This window comes from Terrapene carolina, unplaced genomic scaffold (assembly GCF_002925995.2).
Source record: "Terrapene carolina triunguis isolate 2854851 unplaced genomic scaffold, T_m_triunguis-2.0 Scaffold58, whole genome shotgun sequence".
Lineage (NCBI taxonomy): Eukaryota > Metazoa > Chordata > Testudines > Emydidae > Terrapene > Terrapene triunguis.
This window is the reverse complement of record NW_020664409.1, coordinates 20,190,849-20,208,931: the sequence shown is the minus strand read 5'-3', so window position 1 is coordinate 20,208,931 and position 18,083 is coordinate 20,190,849. Positions and strand designations below refer to the sequence as shown.

The 18,083-nt window shown below is 39.0% G+C and overlaps 1 protein-coding gene across 1 annotated transcript in view; it reads right to left on the bottom strand.

Annotated features, from left to right (window-relative positions):
* Window positions 1–18,083, bottom strand: part of RTTN (rotatin) — a 202,486-nt gene that overhangs the window by 144,339 nt on the left and 40,064 nt on the right. The window contains exons 2-9 of the mRNA XM_029914074.1: window positions 17,296–17,483; window positions 16,373–16,571; window positions 14,978–15,067; window positions 9,920–10,010; window positions 6,653–6,767; window positions 5,993–6,143; window positions 4,766–4,931; window positions 424–605 (exon numbers count right to left, since the gene is read on the bottom strand). Of these exons, the coding sequence (XP_029769934.1) occupies window positions 424–605; window positions 4,766–4,931; window positions 5,993–6,143; window positions 6,653–6,767; window positions 9,920–10,010; window positions 14,978–15,067; window positions 16,373–16,571; window positions 17,296–17,483 (1,182 nt within the window). The remainder of the gene's footprint in view (window positions 1–423; window positions 606–4,765; window positions 4,932–5,992; window positions 6,144–6,652; window positions 6,768–9,919; window positions 10,011–14,977; window positions 15,068–16,372; window positions 16,572–17,295; window positions 17,484–18,083) is intronic.

Genomic DNA, 18,083 nt, shown 5'->3' with positions numbered 1-18,083 from the left:
GTGGCAGAAAAAAACAAGGTTAAGTTGAGAGAGGGTTTATTTCCTGCTTGTCAGTCCACACACCCCTGTCCCACTTTACTTTGTCTCAGCCAAACTCACTATTTCCTCTTCCCTGTGAATCTACATTCCTCTGTCTCCTTCCCCTGTGCATTCAATTTCTTCCCGCCGCCTTTTTCTAGGGCAAAACAGAGCCAGAGATCTATTAGCTGATCCAACTTTACAGGGCCTTACCAAATACCCCACAACAAAATAACCACACAATAGTGTGATTAATGTGCTTAAGAATGGCTGCTTTAAAAAAAAAAAAAATCTTTACAAACACCCAATTTGAAAATATTATGGGATTCTCCTACTGGGATGGGATACAAAATGAGGGAAAATAAGGATTCCTGCACACACAAAAACCATCTAATATCCATTCACCTGTTCTTAGAAGAGGTACAGCATATTCCAGGATGGACACACAGAACTGAGGAAGGCTGAGCTGTTGGAATTGTAACTCTAAAGTATCCTCACTTTCCAGGTCTGGCAGGTCAATGTGCCCTACATCCAGCGGTGACTGCAGATTTATTCTGGAGTTTGCACTAGCTTGAGTACTGCTTCCACTACAAAGCAAATACAGTATAGGAATTAAACACTGTCAAACAAGACAACTTAAATAGTCTTTTAAAAAAAAAAAGTGACCTGAAGAGGTAAAAAAAGGATTGTACCTTTTTTTTCATTTCTTTAGGATTTATAAAGGCAGACTAGCTTTTTCTCCCACAAATAAATAAATAAATAAATAAATAAGGTGGGGGACATTATTTTTTTCCTTAGAAATCTATAGTATGTTAAATCTGATGTTGCCTGTTTTAGTAGAGATCTTCAAAAATGTACCTAGAAATGTGGACCAGGAATGAATGGAGTGTTGAATCTTTGACAAAAAAGAGTTTTTCCTTCTGTGTGTTAGATGTTTGTGCTAAAACTAAGGGCAGGTCTACACTATGGGGTTAAGTCAACCTAGTTACGCAACTCCAGCTACGTGAATAATGTAGCTGGAGTCGACATACGTTAGGTCGACTTATTGCGGTGTCTACACCGTGTTGGGTCGATGGGAGAAACTCTCCCATCGACTTACCTTATGCTTTTTGTTCTTGTGGAGTACCGGAGTCGACAGGAAAACGATCGGTGGTCGATTTAGCAGGTCTTAACTAGACCCACTAAATCAACCCCCGGTGGATCGATCGCCGCAGCATCGATCCACGGTAAGTGGAGACAAGCCCTAAGTAATAACAAAAAAACACAAAGTGGAGTGTTCTGAATTAAAGTCTCATTTCAATAAATAAATTCTTGGTATCAGCAATGTCATTTCCCTGCTGCCTCTCTGGCTGCCCATAGAATCTTGCAGGAAAGAACAGTCCCCAAAAGACCTGATTTTCTAATGTAAAAAACAAATGGAACATAAAATCCTTTACAGGCCTTCTTTATACATCAAAGTGGATAAATAGTGCCTAATTCCCCCACTCCCTTAAAAGACATCTTCAATACAATCAAGCATCAACAGTACATTTTGATTTTTATCTCTTTCCAGCTACCTTTAAAGGTTCCTAGATTCGCAGGATGTGTTGAACTGAAGACAGCTCAAAGACATAAGATTTTTCTTATAATGGTTTTCATCTCTACAAGTCATTATTTTGACTAAGTATTTGTAAGGATTTATAAAGCAAATCAAGATATAATAGCTTTATTCATTTTCCCTTATGAAGAATTTGAAGAAAGTGATCTCTGGTATGGTTACATTATGTTATATTGTCTTTATATGGATCCCTCTTTCCAATGAACTTTGAAATGATGGCAGCATATTTCTATCGATCCTTTGAATTTAAGAGTTGAAGGAGAATAAAAGGACGATACAGCAATGTAAACAAAAATACAGATGAATCAACAATGGATGGTTCTGATTGTCATACGTGTGCTTATAAGATAAGGAAGAGAAGATGCATCAAATCATTAAAAGTAGAAGTATTAAGAAAAGGGAAAAGGATACATTTCCAGACAGAAGTTAAAACATAGTCAGAAAAACAGATGATAGCAGAGCTCCAGAGATTTTACGCAAGAAGAGAAAGTATGATATTTAGAAACAGAAATAGAAAAATAAATCAGATTATGAAAACTTGAACAAGAGTTGGTGGCTAAAAAGGATTCTTGTTCAATAGTATTAGACATAAGGTTGGGAATCTTGAACCAACATTTTTCCTCTTCCCTAATTCTTTCCTCTCTATTGTTTACTTCATCTCATTCTCTCGTTGAGCTTCAAGTTTTCCATCATGTAGCCTCTGGTATGTTGCCATTGTGGCTTTGTCACAAGCCGCAGAGAGTAGTTGCACTGACCCACACACAGTCCAAGTTCTTGGCTCCCTTTTGTTCCCTGAGCACTGCATAGGTTACTTTCACTGCAGCATAAGCAGATGCATTAGGAACAGAACCAAAGCTCCATGAATTCCCCACCCATCTGCATAGAATGGGCAGCAGTAGCCTAGCAGAGGCTGCTCCCAGACCTGTGCTGCTACCTGTCATATGGACAGCAAGATCAGGAGACTAAGGGAGCACTGGCATGCAGACAGGGTTAAACAGGTCACAATATGGCACTTCATTTGCAACAAGTTATCATTTGTTCTCTATACGTCCTCTCTCTCACCTGCTAAAAGTTCAAGTCATCCTATGTTGATTTCCTAGCCAATGAGTTAGCCACTGCTGCCATTTCCAGATGGGTTGATCTGTGCTAAGTCTTTCCAATATTAGATTGTAAACATTTCAGGGCAGAGGAAAGGGTCTTAGTCTATGTGCTGTAAAGCACAGGGTTCATTTATAATGCTATATAACTGCTTAATAAAAACTCAATGTACTAGATTCAATAACTTTCTTACATAGTAATAATAGCTCTCAAGACATTTAAAATTAATAATCTGAGCTACTATATCTATAATGTGAGAACACTTTATTGTATATTGGTTAGATCCACTAACTATTAAGACTCAAAAAGGTATCACCATTGACTAAATAAGAATTCAGACTTTTTAAATCCTCAACTAATGACCTAATAAAGGACAATGTTTCTTGCAGAGTGATTACAAATCTTGGACCAAGCTGAGTACCACGTATACACACTGACCTCTACATTTTAAGAGTGTCCAGTAAATTAGTCATAAGGTTTGAGTTGTGTGGCTAAATCATGTACAATTGAAATTTTATATGGTCAAGCTTGTATGCCAAAAATCCTTAGAAACTTTTTATGTAAGTGTGTATAATTAAAACAACCAGATTAAATTACACTCACTCTAAGTTTTTTCTGTGTTCCCAACTGTTGAAGGGAAACAAAAAATCCCGATCTCAATACTTGTCAAGTAAATAGCAGAAGAAGTGGTTTTCAAATCTCACTGCAAACCAAGTCCACACACAGTGAATTGCTGATTTCTTATCTTTAGCCATTTGAAAGAATGTCAGATATCTGTAGTTCATATGTAAAATACCAATCTGCTCTCTCTTTAGGAGCAGAATGTGAGAGATCAGAAGGACATTACAAATTGTGAATACCATTTAAAATTTAAGTCTATTTTAAAGATTTTTTCCAATTAGCATCCTAATTTCAACAATTAGACTTACAGTAGAATCTCAGAGTTATGAACACCAGAGTTACAAACTGACCGGTCAACCACAAACCTCATTTGGAACCGGAAGTATGCAATCAGGCAGTAGCAGAGCCAAAAAAAGCAAATACAGTACAGTACTGTGTTAAACGAAAACTACTAAAAAATAAAGGAAAAGCAGCATTTTTCTTCTGCATAGTAATGTTTCAAAGCTGTATTAAGTCTATGCTCGGTTGTAAATGGAATGGGAAGAGACTGTCTAGGAAGGAGTACGGCAGAAAGGGATCTAGGGGTTATAGTGGACCACAAGCTAAATATGAGTCAACAGTTTGATGCTGTTGCAAAAAAAGCAAACGTGATTCTGGGATGTATTAACAGGTGTGTTGTGAGCAAGACACGAGAAGTCATTCTTCCGCTCTACTCTGCTCTGGTTAGGCCTCAGCGGAGTATTGTGTCCAGTTCTGGGCACCGCATTTCAAGAAAGATGTGGAGAAATTGGAAAGGGTCCAGAGAAGAGCAACAAGAATGATTAAAGGTCTTGAGAACATGACCTATGAAGGAAGGCTGAAAGAATTGGGTTTGTTTAGTTTGGAAAAGAGAAGACAGAGGGGACATGATAGCAGTTTTCAGGTATCTAAAAGGGTGTCATAAGGAGGAGGGAGAAAACTTGTTCACCTTAGCCTCTAAGGATAGAACAAGAAGCAATGGGCTTAAACTGCAGCAAGGGAGGTCTAGGTTGGACATTAGGAAAAAGTTCCTAACTGTCAGGGTGGTTAAACACTGGAATAAATTGCCTAGGGAGGTTGTGTAATCTCCATCTCTGGAGATATTTAAGAGTAGGTTAGATAAATGTCTATCAGGGATGGTCTAGACAGTATTTGGTCCTGCCATGCGGGCAGGGGACTGGACTCGATGACCTCTCGAGGTCCCTTCCAGTCCTAGAATCTATGAATAAACTTTTGAAAGAACAAAGTTTTGCTCAGAGTTAGAACACTTCAGAGTTACAAACATCCTCCATTGCTGAGGTGTTCATAACTCTGAGGTTGTACTGTACATGTTTTCCCACAAGTTGGCTAGGAGCAAAATAGGTAATTCTGGTAATAGGCAATAGGCTTAACTTAACCTCCCACTTTGTTCACCTGGAAGACGCTGCATCCCAGTCTTGGCCATCACCTCTGGGACGCTGACCAGTACGTCCAATCACAGATGGTCGAGGGCTACTACTTCCAGGTGATGGATTCTGGGAATGGTGAGGTCCTCTTGCTTCTTGGGCATAAGACATAGAAGAATTCTGGGAAGCTGTACCTTATGCAACAAAAACAGAAAAATAAAATTACCACACACCTCTCAGTCCTACAAACCACTTGGTGAAGTATGAAAAGTCCAAGAGGGTTAACAAATGGCAAAAAAAACTTAACACTATTCATTAAAGTAGAGTAAGAAAAATAATGAGGAAAGTACAGGACATTGGCACAATCTACTTTAGTCCATATGAATCTCAAAAAGTTCAGAGGTTCATTTCAGACTAACATTGAAAACAAAAAAAACAATTTAAACATAATTCTTGGGTCTGTAAAATTCTACTAGAAGTCTCACATAATATTTTGTGTTGTATTTTGGTACTTCTGCTTCAAGTTCTAGAAGTGCAGAGCCCAGTAAAGATTTTAAGTTATCTAAGCCTCAAAGAAGTTTGGAGTCAGCTTTTGGTCAAAGATTTGAGTGCTCTTATTCAAAAAGTAAGTGCTCCATTAGTCATACAAAAAATGTCTGAATCTTGCTATAAGTGCAAAATTCAGTTCAGTCTTAACTACAGAATCACAAGCAGCGTTTCTGTAACAACATGCTTGGAATGTTTTATGAACAGCTCTAAAATCAAAGCAGGCAGAGGTAAAGAGATGAAATTTGGCAGAGTAATAGGCCATGGAAGGAGAGGGTGTCATTCAGTCTTTAGTGAAAGTCAGTCATGATTTCGCTGGGTCATGAGGCTTTGCTTCTAGATCCAGAAGTCCCAGGTTCAAATGCTGCTGTTGATGTTTTAATTTTAAATTTAATTGAGGTCTCCTCTCCATTTGAAGCCTATGCAGTTGGACTCTCAGTAACTAATGCACCTAGTTTTACAGGTGGAGGAGCATAAGAAAGAATTCCAATTAATATTTTTAGAATCCTAAAACATTTATAAAATAGTTTTTATTTAACACATGTAGCATGCACAGACTACATGTGATAGAAGAGATTCATCATCACTTTTGAGCAAGGCAGCCATCCCAAATTCACATTGCTACAGGATGGAATTTTCAAACATGCCAAGTATCATCTTTAGAAAATCCATTCCACAGTCACACACCACAACATTTACATATACACACCTTGGTCAGTGGAGAAAAAGCCTGGATCTCTGTGAAAATTAAGCCTATTTCTTAAGAAGATACATAACTGTTGCAGGCATGACACAGCCTGCAAGGCTAAGCGGTGTTTTCCATCTTTTCCAAAAGCCAGCTTTAATAGAGACAGAAGGTTCTAAAAACACAAGGATTAACAGAAATTTGTAAACAGAAATAAAATAACTTCTGAACCAGTGTAAGCAAAATCATACCGAAAGCACAGTTAAAAGTTCTTTGTTCATTGAAGGTAACATTACTAGTCCGAGGAGAAGTGTGTACTTCACACTAGTTTCAAATGTCGCCCGCCTAGAAACAACTTTTATGGGAGATACTTGCCATTCACCTTAGCCAGAAAAATGTGGAGAAAAAACCCAATTTACAGTATACATAGATTAGACGTTGCGAACGGCTAAGCAGATGACTATAAAAAAATTAAAAATGCAGGTTTCCTCTCTTAAGTGACCCATATAGTAAATTCCCTTTTCTCCTTCCACTTAGCCAAACATTCATTTAATTAGTGTCCACTCTATCTAAATACAGAAGCATCAGCTCTAGATGAATTATCAGGAAAATTTATTTGAGCTCCTGCTTTACATGGCTTGTTTTGTAACCCAATGGAAAGGTTTAGGTGATGGTAGTTCTAACCTGAACAATCTTTGGTCTTTGAAGGAAAATCTCAGCAGGGAAATCTTGCATAATAACATCCTGTAGAAGCTCACATGTACTCCAAATTAAACTGTGGTTATTACTTCTCAAAGAGCTAAAAATCAAGTTGAAATTCAGTTAAATATCAGAGATACTAGAACAGTGGAAGTCAATAGAGATAGGTCATTCAATTCCTTACAAAGCAATTGAAAGCCTTTTCCAAGTAAAGGTTCCTGGTTGTGTTATTTTTTTGGACAAACAACATAAGAACAGCCATACTGGATCAGACAACAGGTACATCAAGCCCAGTATCCTGTCCTCTGACAGTAGCCAATGGCAGGTGCCCCAAAGGGAATGAACAGACAGATTATCATCAAGTGATCCATGCCCTGTCATCCAATCCCAACTTCTGGCAAACAGTGGCTAGGGACATCATCCCTGCCCATCCTGGCTAATAGCCATTGATGGACCTATCCTCCATGAACTTATCTAGTTCTTTTTTGAACCCTGTTATAGTCTTGACCTTCACAACATCCTCTGGCAAAACATTCCACAGGTTGACTATGCGTTGTGTGAAAAAATACTTCCTTTTGTTTGTTTTAAACCTGCTGCCTATTAATTTCATTTGGTGACCCCTAGTTCTTGAGTCATGAGAAGGAGTAAATAACACTTCCTTATTTATTTTCTCCACATCAGTCATGATTTTATAGACCTCTATCATATCCCCCCTTAGTCGCCTCTTTTCCAAGCTGAAAAGTCCCAGTCTTATTAATCTCTCCTCATACGGAAGCCGTTCTATATCCCTAATCATTTTTGTTGCCCTTTTCTGAACTTTTTTCGATTCCAATATATCTTTTTTGAGATGGGGCGACCACATCTGCTCGCAGTATTCAAGGCGTGCCATGGATTTATATAGAGGCAATATGATCTTTTCTGTCTTATTATCTATCTTTCTTGATGATTCCCTACATTTTGTTCCCTTTTTTGACTGCCGCTGCACACTGAGTGGATGATTTCAGAGAACTATCCACAATGACTCCAAGATCTCTTTCTTGAGTGGTAACAGCTAATTTGGACCCTGTCATTGTATATGTATAGTTAGGATTATGTTTTCCAATGTGCATTACTTTGCATTTATCAACATTAAATTTAATCTGCCATTTTGTTGCCCAGTCACCCAGTTTTGTAAGATCCTTTTGTGGCTCTTCACAGTCTGCCTGGGACTTAACTATCTTGAGTAGTTTTGTATCATCTGCAAATTTTGCCACCTCACTGTTTACCCCTTTTTCCAGATCGTTTATGAATATGTTAAATAGGACTGGGCCCAGTACACATCACTGGGGGACCCCACTATTTACCTCTCACCATTCCAAAAACTGATCATTTATTCCTACCCTTTGTTTCCTATCTTTTAACCAGTTACCAATCCATGAGAGAACCTTCCCTCTTATCCCATGACTACTTATTTTGCTTAAGAGCCTTTGGTGAGGGACCTTGTCAAAGGCTTTCTGAAAATCTAAATACACTATATCCACTGACTCTCCTTTGTCCGCATGCTTGTTGACCCCCTCAAAGAATTCTAGTAGACTGGTGAGGCATGATTTCCTTTTACAAAAACCATGTTGACTATTTCCCAACAAATTATGTTCATCTACATGTCTGACAATTTTGTTCTTTACAATAGTTTCAACCAATTTGCCCGGTACTGAAGTGAGGCTTACTGGCCTGTAGTTGCCAGGGTCACCTCTGGAGCCCTTTTTAAAAATTGGCGTCACATTAACTATCCTCCAGTCATTTGGTACAGAAGCTGATTTAAATGATAGGTTATAGATGACAGTTAGTAGTCCTGCAATTTCACATTTGAGTTCCTTCAGAACTCTTGGGTGAATACCATCAGGTCCTGGAGACTTATTACTGTTTAGTTTATCAATTTGTTCCAAAACCTCCTCTAATGACACCTCAATTTGGGACAGTTCTTCAGATCTGTCACCAAAAAAGAATGGCTCAAGTTTGGGAATCTCCCTCACATCCTCAGTGAAGATCAATACAAAACAATGTTACACCCAAACTCAATTCCGTTTGCAATCAAACCAAGTTTCAACCTAAATCAAGGAGAAGCTACCTACTTAACCCCTTCAGAATTTTAAATTGAGATAAGAAAATCAGAAATTCCCTGTGAACTTAGTCATTCCCTATGGTAAACAACAAACTGACTCATGTCATCAGTAACAGAGTTCTACCATTACCACTACCCAAATTAGCAACATTGAGAATTTCAGTCAGACGTAAGAATTTACATAAAGGAAGCCAATTTAGAACAAATGGCATTTACTCTAGCTTTACTGTTTTCCTTTTAAAAAAATTTCTTTTCTCCACCAATTTCCCTTTCTCAAGTCCTTCTCCTTTGCTTTTTCAATTTTCTTTCATTCCACCCTCTCTTCCCCACTGTGCCTCTTCTTTCATTACAAATAGTTTTTAAATACCCAAGCCAAAGTAGCAACCTTGTCCTGTTTTGTGAACCAGAGATCTGTCAGATTTCAAGGGAAAATTCAAAACATTAAATTCCAAAATCTGGAAAATTTATTTATCAAACGGGAAAAGCAGACAAATCTGTTTCTTCTGCAAACAGTGATACATATCAGTTTGGGATGGAACAGGTCTGTTAAGTAATCTAGTCCATCTTCCTCCATTATTCTCTGTACTAGACATACACTGTCTTCTGTTTTGCCTATTCTTAAGTGATTCAAGCAACAGAAGTTTTTACCACAACACTTTAAAGGCTTTTATAGTCTAAAATTCCACCATTAGAAAATCATCTAGTTTTCAACAATGGAGTAACATCAAGGTTTAAAGCATTTCACGCCAGGAAGGAGGAGTGTTTGGCTCAAGAGACTGGAATTGAGATATACTAGCTACTGGGTTCATATCTAGCCGAGTTCCTAATAATGATTTGGTGACCCATTCAAAATAAGCTCATGATCTCATTCCATTTAGTACCAACGAATTGCCCACATCCCAAAACCCACCAAATTGGCATTGTTGGCTGACTCAGCAATTTATGCTAAAGACAAAGGTACAGGACAAAGTTAAGACACTGCAGTGGGAAGCCTGTACTATGACTGCTATCAGCTTTCAGAATAGCTTTCATAATCACTCAACTCATTTAAAAATATTCACAACAGGAGCAGTTAGTGCTGAAAAACAAAGTTTGAGTGGTTGTAATCCAATGAAGTAAAAAATATAACTATAAAATCTCCATTACTGTACCTTTCATTTGATGAAAGAACATGTCTATCTGTTGTGGTCAGTGTTAACCAAGGAAATGTGGAAAACTTCAAACACTTCACTGCCTGATTTACTGTTAAAAATAGCAAAAGCATTTTAAAAAGCATATTCCAAAAATGTTAATGTATTTCTTTAGGAGAGTCAATATTTGTAGCATGTGTACAGTGAGAAATAGAATTTTTAGTTATAAAACCTGATTGAACTAAATCTATCTGAAGAGCTGCCAGTGAGAGTTTTCAGCAGAGTAATCAGAGAATGAATAAGTTGCAGTAACTCATTGATATTATATAAAGAGATTCAGTAAGGAGACGTAGTAGCAATTTTTCCCCTACCTCAAATGCATCAATCTGTAATCTTATTTTGTTCTGCTGCAAAAACATATACTTTCCCAAACTTGAACGTAAAAGAATTCTATTTCCAATTTCTACACTTAATCGTAATTTGTGTACTTTCTGCACTTATTTGTGTTTCTTATTTGTGGCAATATCTTGTTAAATTAACCTTTTATTTAAAAATTGCATTTAAGTAATTTTGTATTCCTAATGATGGCTATTATGTTGCTGAAAAGTGAATAGGTGAAAGAAGTATGGTAACGCCAATGTCAACTTGTAAAACCTATTTTTCATCTTGTCACACTAGTGATAGAACACAATTAAAAGAACATTATACATTATGGATTGCTTTCCAGCATGCTGGTCTGATTCACTGGATATAGAGCAGTGGTGGGCAACCTGCGGCCCATCAGGGTAATCTAATTGCAGGCCGCGAGACATTTTGCTGATGTTGACTGTCTGCAGGCATGGCCCCAGTGGCCGTGGTTCGCCCCCGCCTCCTCTGCCACGATCAGCTGTTTCACAGCATTGAGGAGGCTCTGGGGGGAGGAGCGACAAAGCAGTGCCCAGCCCCACTCTCTCCCCCAGTGCCTCCTGCCTGCCGCGATCAGCTGTTTCACCCCCTTCCCTCGCCCCCAGAACCTCCTCAACACTGCAAAATGGCTGATCGCAGTGGGCGGGAGGCGCTGGGGAGGCAGGGAGGAGGAGTGAGGATCCGGTGCACAGCCTCCCCATCCCTTCTCCAGCATCCCCTTGCCTCCTGCCAGCCATGATCAGCTGTTTCGCGGCTGGCAGGAGGCTCTGGGAGGGGGAAGGGCGAGGACATAGCTCAGTGGGGGAGGGGATGGAATGTGGTGGGAAGAGGCGGGGCAGGAAGAGGCATATGGGTCTGGGGACTTGGTGAAGGGAGTGGAGTGGGATGTGGGGCCTGGGGCAGAGCCAGGGGTCCAGCAACTCCGGGCTGGCACCTGTGTCTCCTTGAATAAAGTACACGGTGACTAGCTGGTGTGGAAATTTTTAATCACAAATTTTTCTTACACCATCTAACAATGGAAGGCAAGTGCAAACGGAAAACAAAATACATAGATGAAAATTGAGGCTTCCAACAGGAGTGGGAGAATAAGTACTTTTTCGCTGAACGCAATGGTAAGGACATGTATCTTCTTTGCCAGATGTGCATCTCTCAGTTCAAATCTTCAAACTTGCAGCATCATTTCGCTTCTAGCCATGCACATGTGGATCAAGAATTCCCACAAGGTTCTGAACTCTGCACTTTAAAACTGAAAACTTTGAAAAAATAAACAGATGTAGAAACCCAGTTCTTCACCAGATTTGCCAACCGATCGCAGACTGTGATGTTAGCCTCCTATTATGTGGACTGGCACATAGCCTGTGCAAAAAAGCCTGACTCTGAACGCAAGTTTATAAAAATGTGCCTCACTGATGTGATTTCAATCCTGTCACCAGAGAACGAGAATCTACAGAAGAAAATTTCTGGCCTGCAGCTTTCACGCCAGACAATAGAATGCAGAATCTCCGACCTGAACAGTGACATCGAATCGCAACTGCACTTGCAACTTCAGCAGTGTGAGTATTTGAGCATCACTTTGGATGAGTCGTGCGATGTACAGGATAAACCTCAATTATCTGTATTTGTCCAGACTGTTTCTGACAACTGTGTTGTAAGGAAAGAACTCCTAGATATCGTGCCACTAAAGGACAGAACTCATCGATGAGATCTAAAGGAGGCACTGATGTTGTTAGCTGCGAAACAGAAGCTCACTGCCATTGCAACAGACAGGGCTCCATCCATGTGGGGATCTGTGAATGGATTAGTAGGGCTTTGTAGGTCTGACGAGAGCTTTCTCGAATTTTGGACATTTCACTGTATTATTCATCAGAAGCATCTAAAAATCTCAAATTTGATCATGTCATGAAACCGGTCTTGCACATCGTGAATTTCATTCACTCAAATGCACTCAATCACAGACAATTTCAAAATCTAATCGAAGAACTGGATGAAGACGACTTCCCTGCCGATTTACCATTTCACTGCGCAGTTAGTTAGGTCCCGAAAGGTAAAGTTATTTCCCGTTTTTTCAAGCTCCTGGAACCACTAAAATTGTTTATGGAGGAGAAGCTAAGAATACACCCTAAGCTCACAGATCCTGGGTGGGTTCTAGACTTGGCATTTCTTGCAGACATGCTGCTGCATTTGGATAAACTAAACGTGGACTTACAAGGAAAATTCCGGCTGCTGTCTTATCTAAGCGTATTTGCGTTCATGAACAAACTGCAGTTGTTTCACAGACAAATGCTTGACGGAGAGCTGACACACTTTCCCTCAATGTCACAACTTCAAGCCAGATCAAAAGAAGATGCAGCAGAACCCCTAAAACGGAGCACAACTAGATATGCGAGCATGACTAAAGATCTTAAGGACAGTTTTGAGGAAAGATGCCATGATTTGCGGCGGAAAAGACCTCAAATCAGATTTCTGATTGACCCTTTAGTGCTGAAGCCGATTGTCTGAAGGCCCCTTTTAGTCACTGATGAAGCAACGTCCCAGATAGAAATAATAGAACGTTTGGAAGATGACAGACTGAAATCTGGTCAGAAGACAGAGGAGGCTCTTACTTTCTGGAAATCTGTACCAAAGGATAAATACCGCAACATCAGAGGTGCAGCCCTAAAATTAATCTCGATGTTTGCCTCGATCTATCTTTGCGAGTCTGTTTTCTCGACACTCAAACATGGGAAATCCAAGCACCGATCCATTCTGACAGACAGCCACTTAAGAGAACTGCTGCATGTGAGCACAACTGAACACAAACCAAACTTCAAAGGAATTGTTGAAAGCAAAGACTGCCAGAAATCCCATTAAGTAAAAGGTTAAGACAAGTTGTTATTATTGTCGTTAACTATACATTATAAATACATAATAAATATACATTATCAAATTATATAATGATTATGTGTGTGTGTGTGTGTGTATACATTGCCAAAGAGCCACAGTATTGTGTAATGATTATACACACACACAATCATTATACATTATACACACACACAGTATTGTGTAATGATTATATATACACACACACGTATATACACACACACAGTATTGTGTAATGATTATATACATATGTGTGTGCGTATATATATATATATATATACACATATGTGTATATGTGTGTGTGTGTATACACCGACACACACACACATATTATATATATATATATATATAAAAATCATTACACAATACTGTGGCTCTTTGGCAATGTACACTGGTAAATTCTGGCTCCTTCTCAGGCTCAGGTTGGCCACCCCTGCATTAAAGGCTACCAACTAGTGAACAGATCTGGACTGGAAAGAACAATAGGATGATCGAGGTCTGGGGGAGGCTAGTTTTCTCCAATCCCCCCACAGGGGGTTAGGATTTGGAGCAGTGGAATTTCCTCAGCAGCAGAACAAAGGAATCAGGTGTTAACAGTAGGACTTCCACGCACAGTGCAAGAAACATGTTTAGGGCAAAAGAGGAACATAAAAAGGCAGAGTTTCTGACCACAGGATCAGCCAAGGTCAAAGGACACTTACCTGGAGAGGAAAGTGGGGAGGGGAGAAAAGAGAAAGAAAGAAACTGAGACTCCACAGTTCAGAGAAGTATTCTTGACACCCCACATGCCTCTGACCAAAGCCCAGAGAACACTCCAGAGTGTAGAGAAAATTCAGGCAGGGAAATGTGTGCAGGCTTTGAGTGGGTTTTTTTGTTTGTTTGTTTGGCGGGGGGGGGGGGGGGGGGGGGGGGGGAGTGTTTGGCAGGGGGTTCTGTGGATCTGTAGATCTTTTATGCTGTCTCAAGTAAAGAATGACTTGTTTAGAAACATTTGCAAAGACTTGGGTCTGTTTCCCTCAGCTATCACATGCCCATGTCCCTGAAAAGGTGAATTATAAATTCACAAGGTGGAACTCTGGAAAAGGGTGTGCTTGAACTACATCTGGTGCTAGGGGTCACTGGCAATGGGGCCACAGGGCCCCATTTCCTTAAAGGGGTAACAGACAGAGACCATGGACAGGAAATATGCCAAAGAAGCCAAGGGAACAGACAGTTCTGAAGCCTACTCAGATCACAGGAAGCTTAAGAGCACACATGTCCAGCATATGAGGTCCAAATACAGCAGTAAGGCGATTGTCCAGTGAGGGGAAGTTTGACCAGGGCCATGTGTGACAGAGGTACTTCTGCTATGTTTCTTATAGTTATCTCAGTGATACTAGACAAATAAAAAAGCATTAGTGCCATTTACTATTTAGATACAGGATAATGTTTTCAAAAGCACCTAAGTCCCATTCTCAAAAAAGACTTAGGCATATAAGAGTCTAAATTTCACTGCAAGTTAATGGTATTTAGGCTCCTAATTCCCAAAGTCACTTTTGTCAGTGGGATTTAGGTGCTTTACATTTTAAAATATTAAAAAATTAAAAATGTTCTAAATGTCTACTTTTAATTGTTACTCCACTAGAATGACTAGATGAAAACTAGGTTTATCATCTCTACCTCTAGAGTTTCTATGAGGCCAATATTCACGAAATGGCAGCAAGAAGCAGAAGGCACAACAATGCCAGTTGTAATTAAAAAGATATTGGAAATTATATTTTCCACAGAATCCTCTATTGAATAGATGTATATGACAGAATTATTTCAATTGCATACCAAATGATCTTTTGGGAGGGATTTCCATCTGTTTCAAATTACTTCTGCCTTGGTGAAAATATCCAGTGAATATTTCTTCTTGGGATAAAACTAAACCAAACAAAACATGGAAGTAAATAAAAAAGCATGTTTTCATTATATATAAATACAATATTTTTCTGTATTCTGTGGTTGAATTGTTTACTACTTTATCCCTAAATTATAAATCTTATCTATCAGAAAAATGGAGTTAAAAGTCATTTCAGATATTACACTTTGCCCTAGTCCTCTCGATTTGTAATTTTGCAATCACATTTTCCAATTTTTAAGAGGTTTTTCTGTTTCCTTCTTATGTCCTACACAAACAGGGAAACTGACTATACACAAAGTGCTGCCAAATGAACAAAGTAAACAAAACTGAAAGACAGAGAAAATGTTTTCCTCTCATCTGAAGTACTAATTTTGTAACAATAGTAGGTACAGTTTCCAAAGAGAATGATAGTTTAGAGATACACAGTCAACCTTAAAGTAAGTAGCAGGTCAGCTCAGTAGTTTACTGGGCTTTTATATATATATATAAATAATAACACACACACACACAGTATTATTCTAATATCCCTTTGGAACATCAGCAGCAATATGGATTCCCAAAAGTAAGCTTCAGAAAACCAAGTTAGGAATCTCATTTAGTCTAACGACGTCCATGCTGTTAGCTTGATTTTTAAATTTTCCCTACAATAAAAAAAGCTAACTATTTATACAAGAGGCAATTATGGCTTCTGATTTAAAGAATTTAGTAAAACTAGCACATGCTTCTCACATATAGTTTACACTGGAACCAGAAGTTACTGTAAGGTAGTAGCATTGTGATATTTAAGGTAGGCATCTGAGAGGGGCTGTAGCTTAGTAGCTGTGAGGGGCTCACCACATTTCATACACACAATCAAAACTGGAGAAGTAAAAATCTGCCTGAGCGGTCAAAAAAGAACCAATAAAACCAGTTAGGTTCTCTAACACTAGTTAATGGCCTAATCTTGATTCCTCACAGAAGCCCAGTAAACAAGTTATGCACAGAGAAATTGTGCAAGAGTCGGAAAGGCTGCAAGAGCCAAAAAAAGAATTGTTCCGCTCTCATACACTGCAGCCTCAAAGCTAGAATAGCTGCTGACACTACCATACTCCTTTACCCACACACAAGGGGGTTAAGGCCAGTGGAGCAACATAAATGATACATCATCATCCTTTCTCACAAACACCATGAGCACTAGGTAAGGAGCCCCACAAAAAAAAACTCTGTAGTGCCTTCTCCCAAAGAGACTTGTGCTCAGAGAACACGAAGGGAAAACGAACAGGGTGTAAACTAGAATATTCTTTTTAAAATACCAAGCAAGTAAACTTTTCAAAAATATAAATTACCTGGTTTGTCTTCTGATGGTAAGGGCTGACCTTGGTAAGACACTGCTGGATAATTGGCAGGAATTTCTGAAGGAAGTAGGAAGAGCCCATCTAGGATCCCATCAATTACAGTCTGCAGATGTGGATCCATATTATGACGAAGTTGAGAAAAGAATTCCACTGCACCAATCCCAACCAATTGCCGGACAGCAGACGGATGCTAGATCAGAAAGAGGACAATCAGTTAAGACTTGCTGGCAATTTTTTAAAGTTTCTATACTACATCAGAAAGACAGCGCTATCAAACTTAAATTTAGCTTTTTGTTATCTTACAGAAAATTAAAGTTTTTCAACTCAATATCAAATGTTTTCCCACACTGTTGTATGGTGATTAGCGCAGGGAACTGGGAGTCAGGGGATCCTGTTCCATGCCCAACGACTAGCTGTGACACTTGGGGCAAGCCATTAACCTCTTTACATGCATCCAAACTAGGCAATTATCCCCTATTTTTCAGCAATAATGCTGCTGTGCAGGTATTACCAGTGCTGGAAACTTTACCATAAATGGAGGAAAGGCATTTTCATCACTGTATTCTCTAACCCTGTTCTAAGCAAATCTCTGCTCTCCATTTTTCTGATTATTTCAGTCTATGTGGCAAAAGTGGAGACTGGTCACTGCACTGGGAATCAAGTGACCAGAGTTATTTTTCCAGCTCTCCCATTGACCTGCCATGTCATCTTGCACATTATTTCACCTGTGTGTCTGTTTCCTCATCTATACAATGGTTTTAGTGATACTTATGCTCATTTATAAATTAATCTAAGTTAGTTCCAAAGCACTCTTAAAAAAAAAAAAGACAGAGAACTGTGTACTGTGTGGGTGAGTAAATTCCATTTAAGTCTAATATTGTAAATACATACTGTTTAAGAACAAAATTTCATACCTTTACCAAGTTGTTCACCAAATTTAGTATCTCCTCTTTCATCGGTACTATAGGAAAATTGAACCATTCCAGCAAATGGAGAAAAAGCAACTGTTCTTGGACTAGATCAGCATATGAAATCAAATTATGATCTAATTTACACAATATATTCTTGAGAGCTCGTTCTCTTATCTCTGCAAGTTGATGACCTGTGCAAAAAAAAAAAAAAAGAAGATGGTGAAGGAGTGCTAAGGAATTAAAGTGGTTTAGAAACATATCTACAATACCATCCCAATTCTTAGTTTTGTTTGGTGTCTCAACAGGAACATCTAAGATTTAGGAACGCTTGTGCTGCTGCTTGTCACAGGGACCAATGATACTTCAGTCTCCATCCCTGAGTCAACAGAGCATCTTCTAAAGTTATAAATTCACTTTTAAATAAAAGGTTGTATTGATAAAGCAGTATCTACTTTGGTTCTACTGTGTTCAGAGAAAAAGGCCTTTGTGTACATTCTTTGTAAATAAACAGCACTGTATCAAAAAAAAAAAAAAAAACACTTGAGTGCCATAATCAATTTCTCCTCCTTAAGAGAAACAACTCAGAAAGGGATCTAGGGGTTATAGTGGACCACAAGCTAAATATGAGTCAACAGTGTGATGCTGTTGCAAAAAAAGCAAACGTGATTCTGGGATGTATTACCAGGTGTGTTGTGAGCAAGACACGAGAAGTCATTCTTCCGCTCTACTCTGCTCTGGTTAGGTCTCAGCTGGAGTATTGTGTCCAGTTTTGGGCACCGCATTTCAAGAAA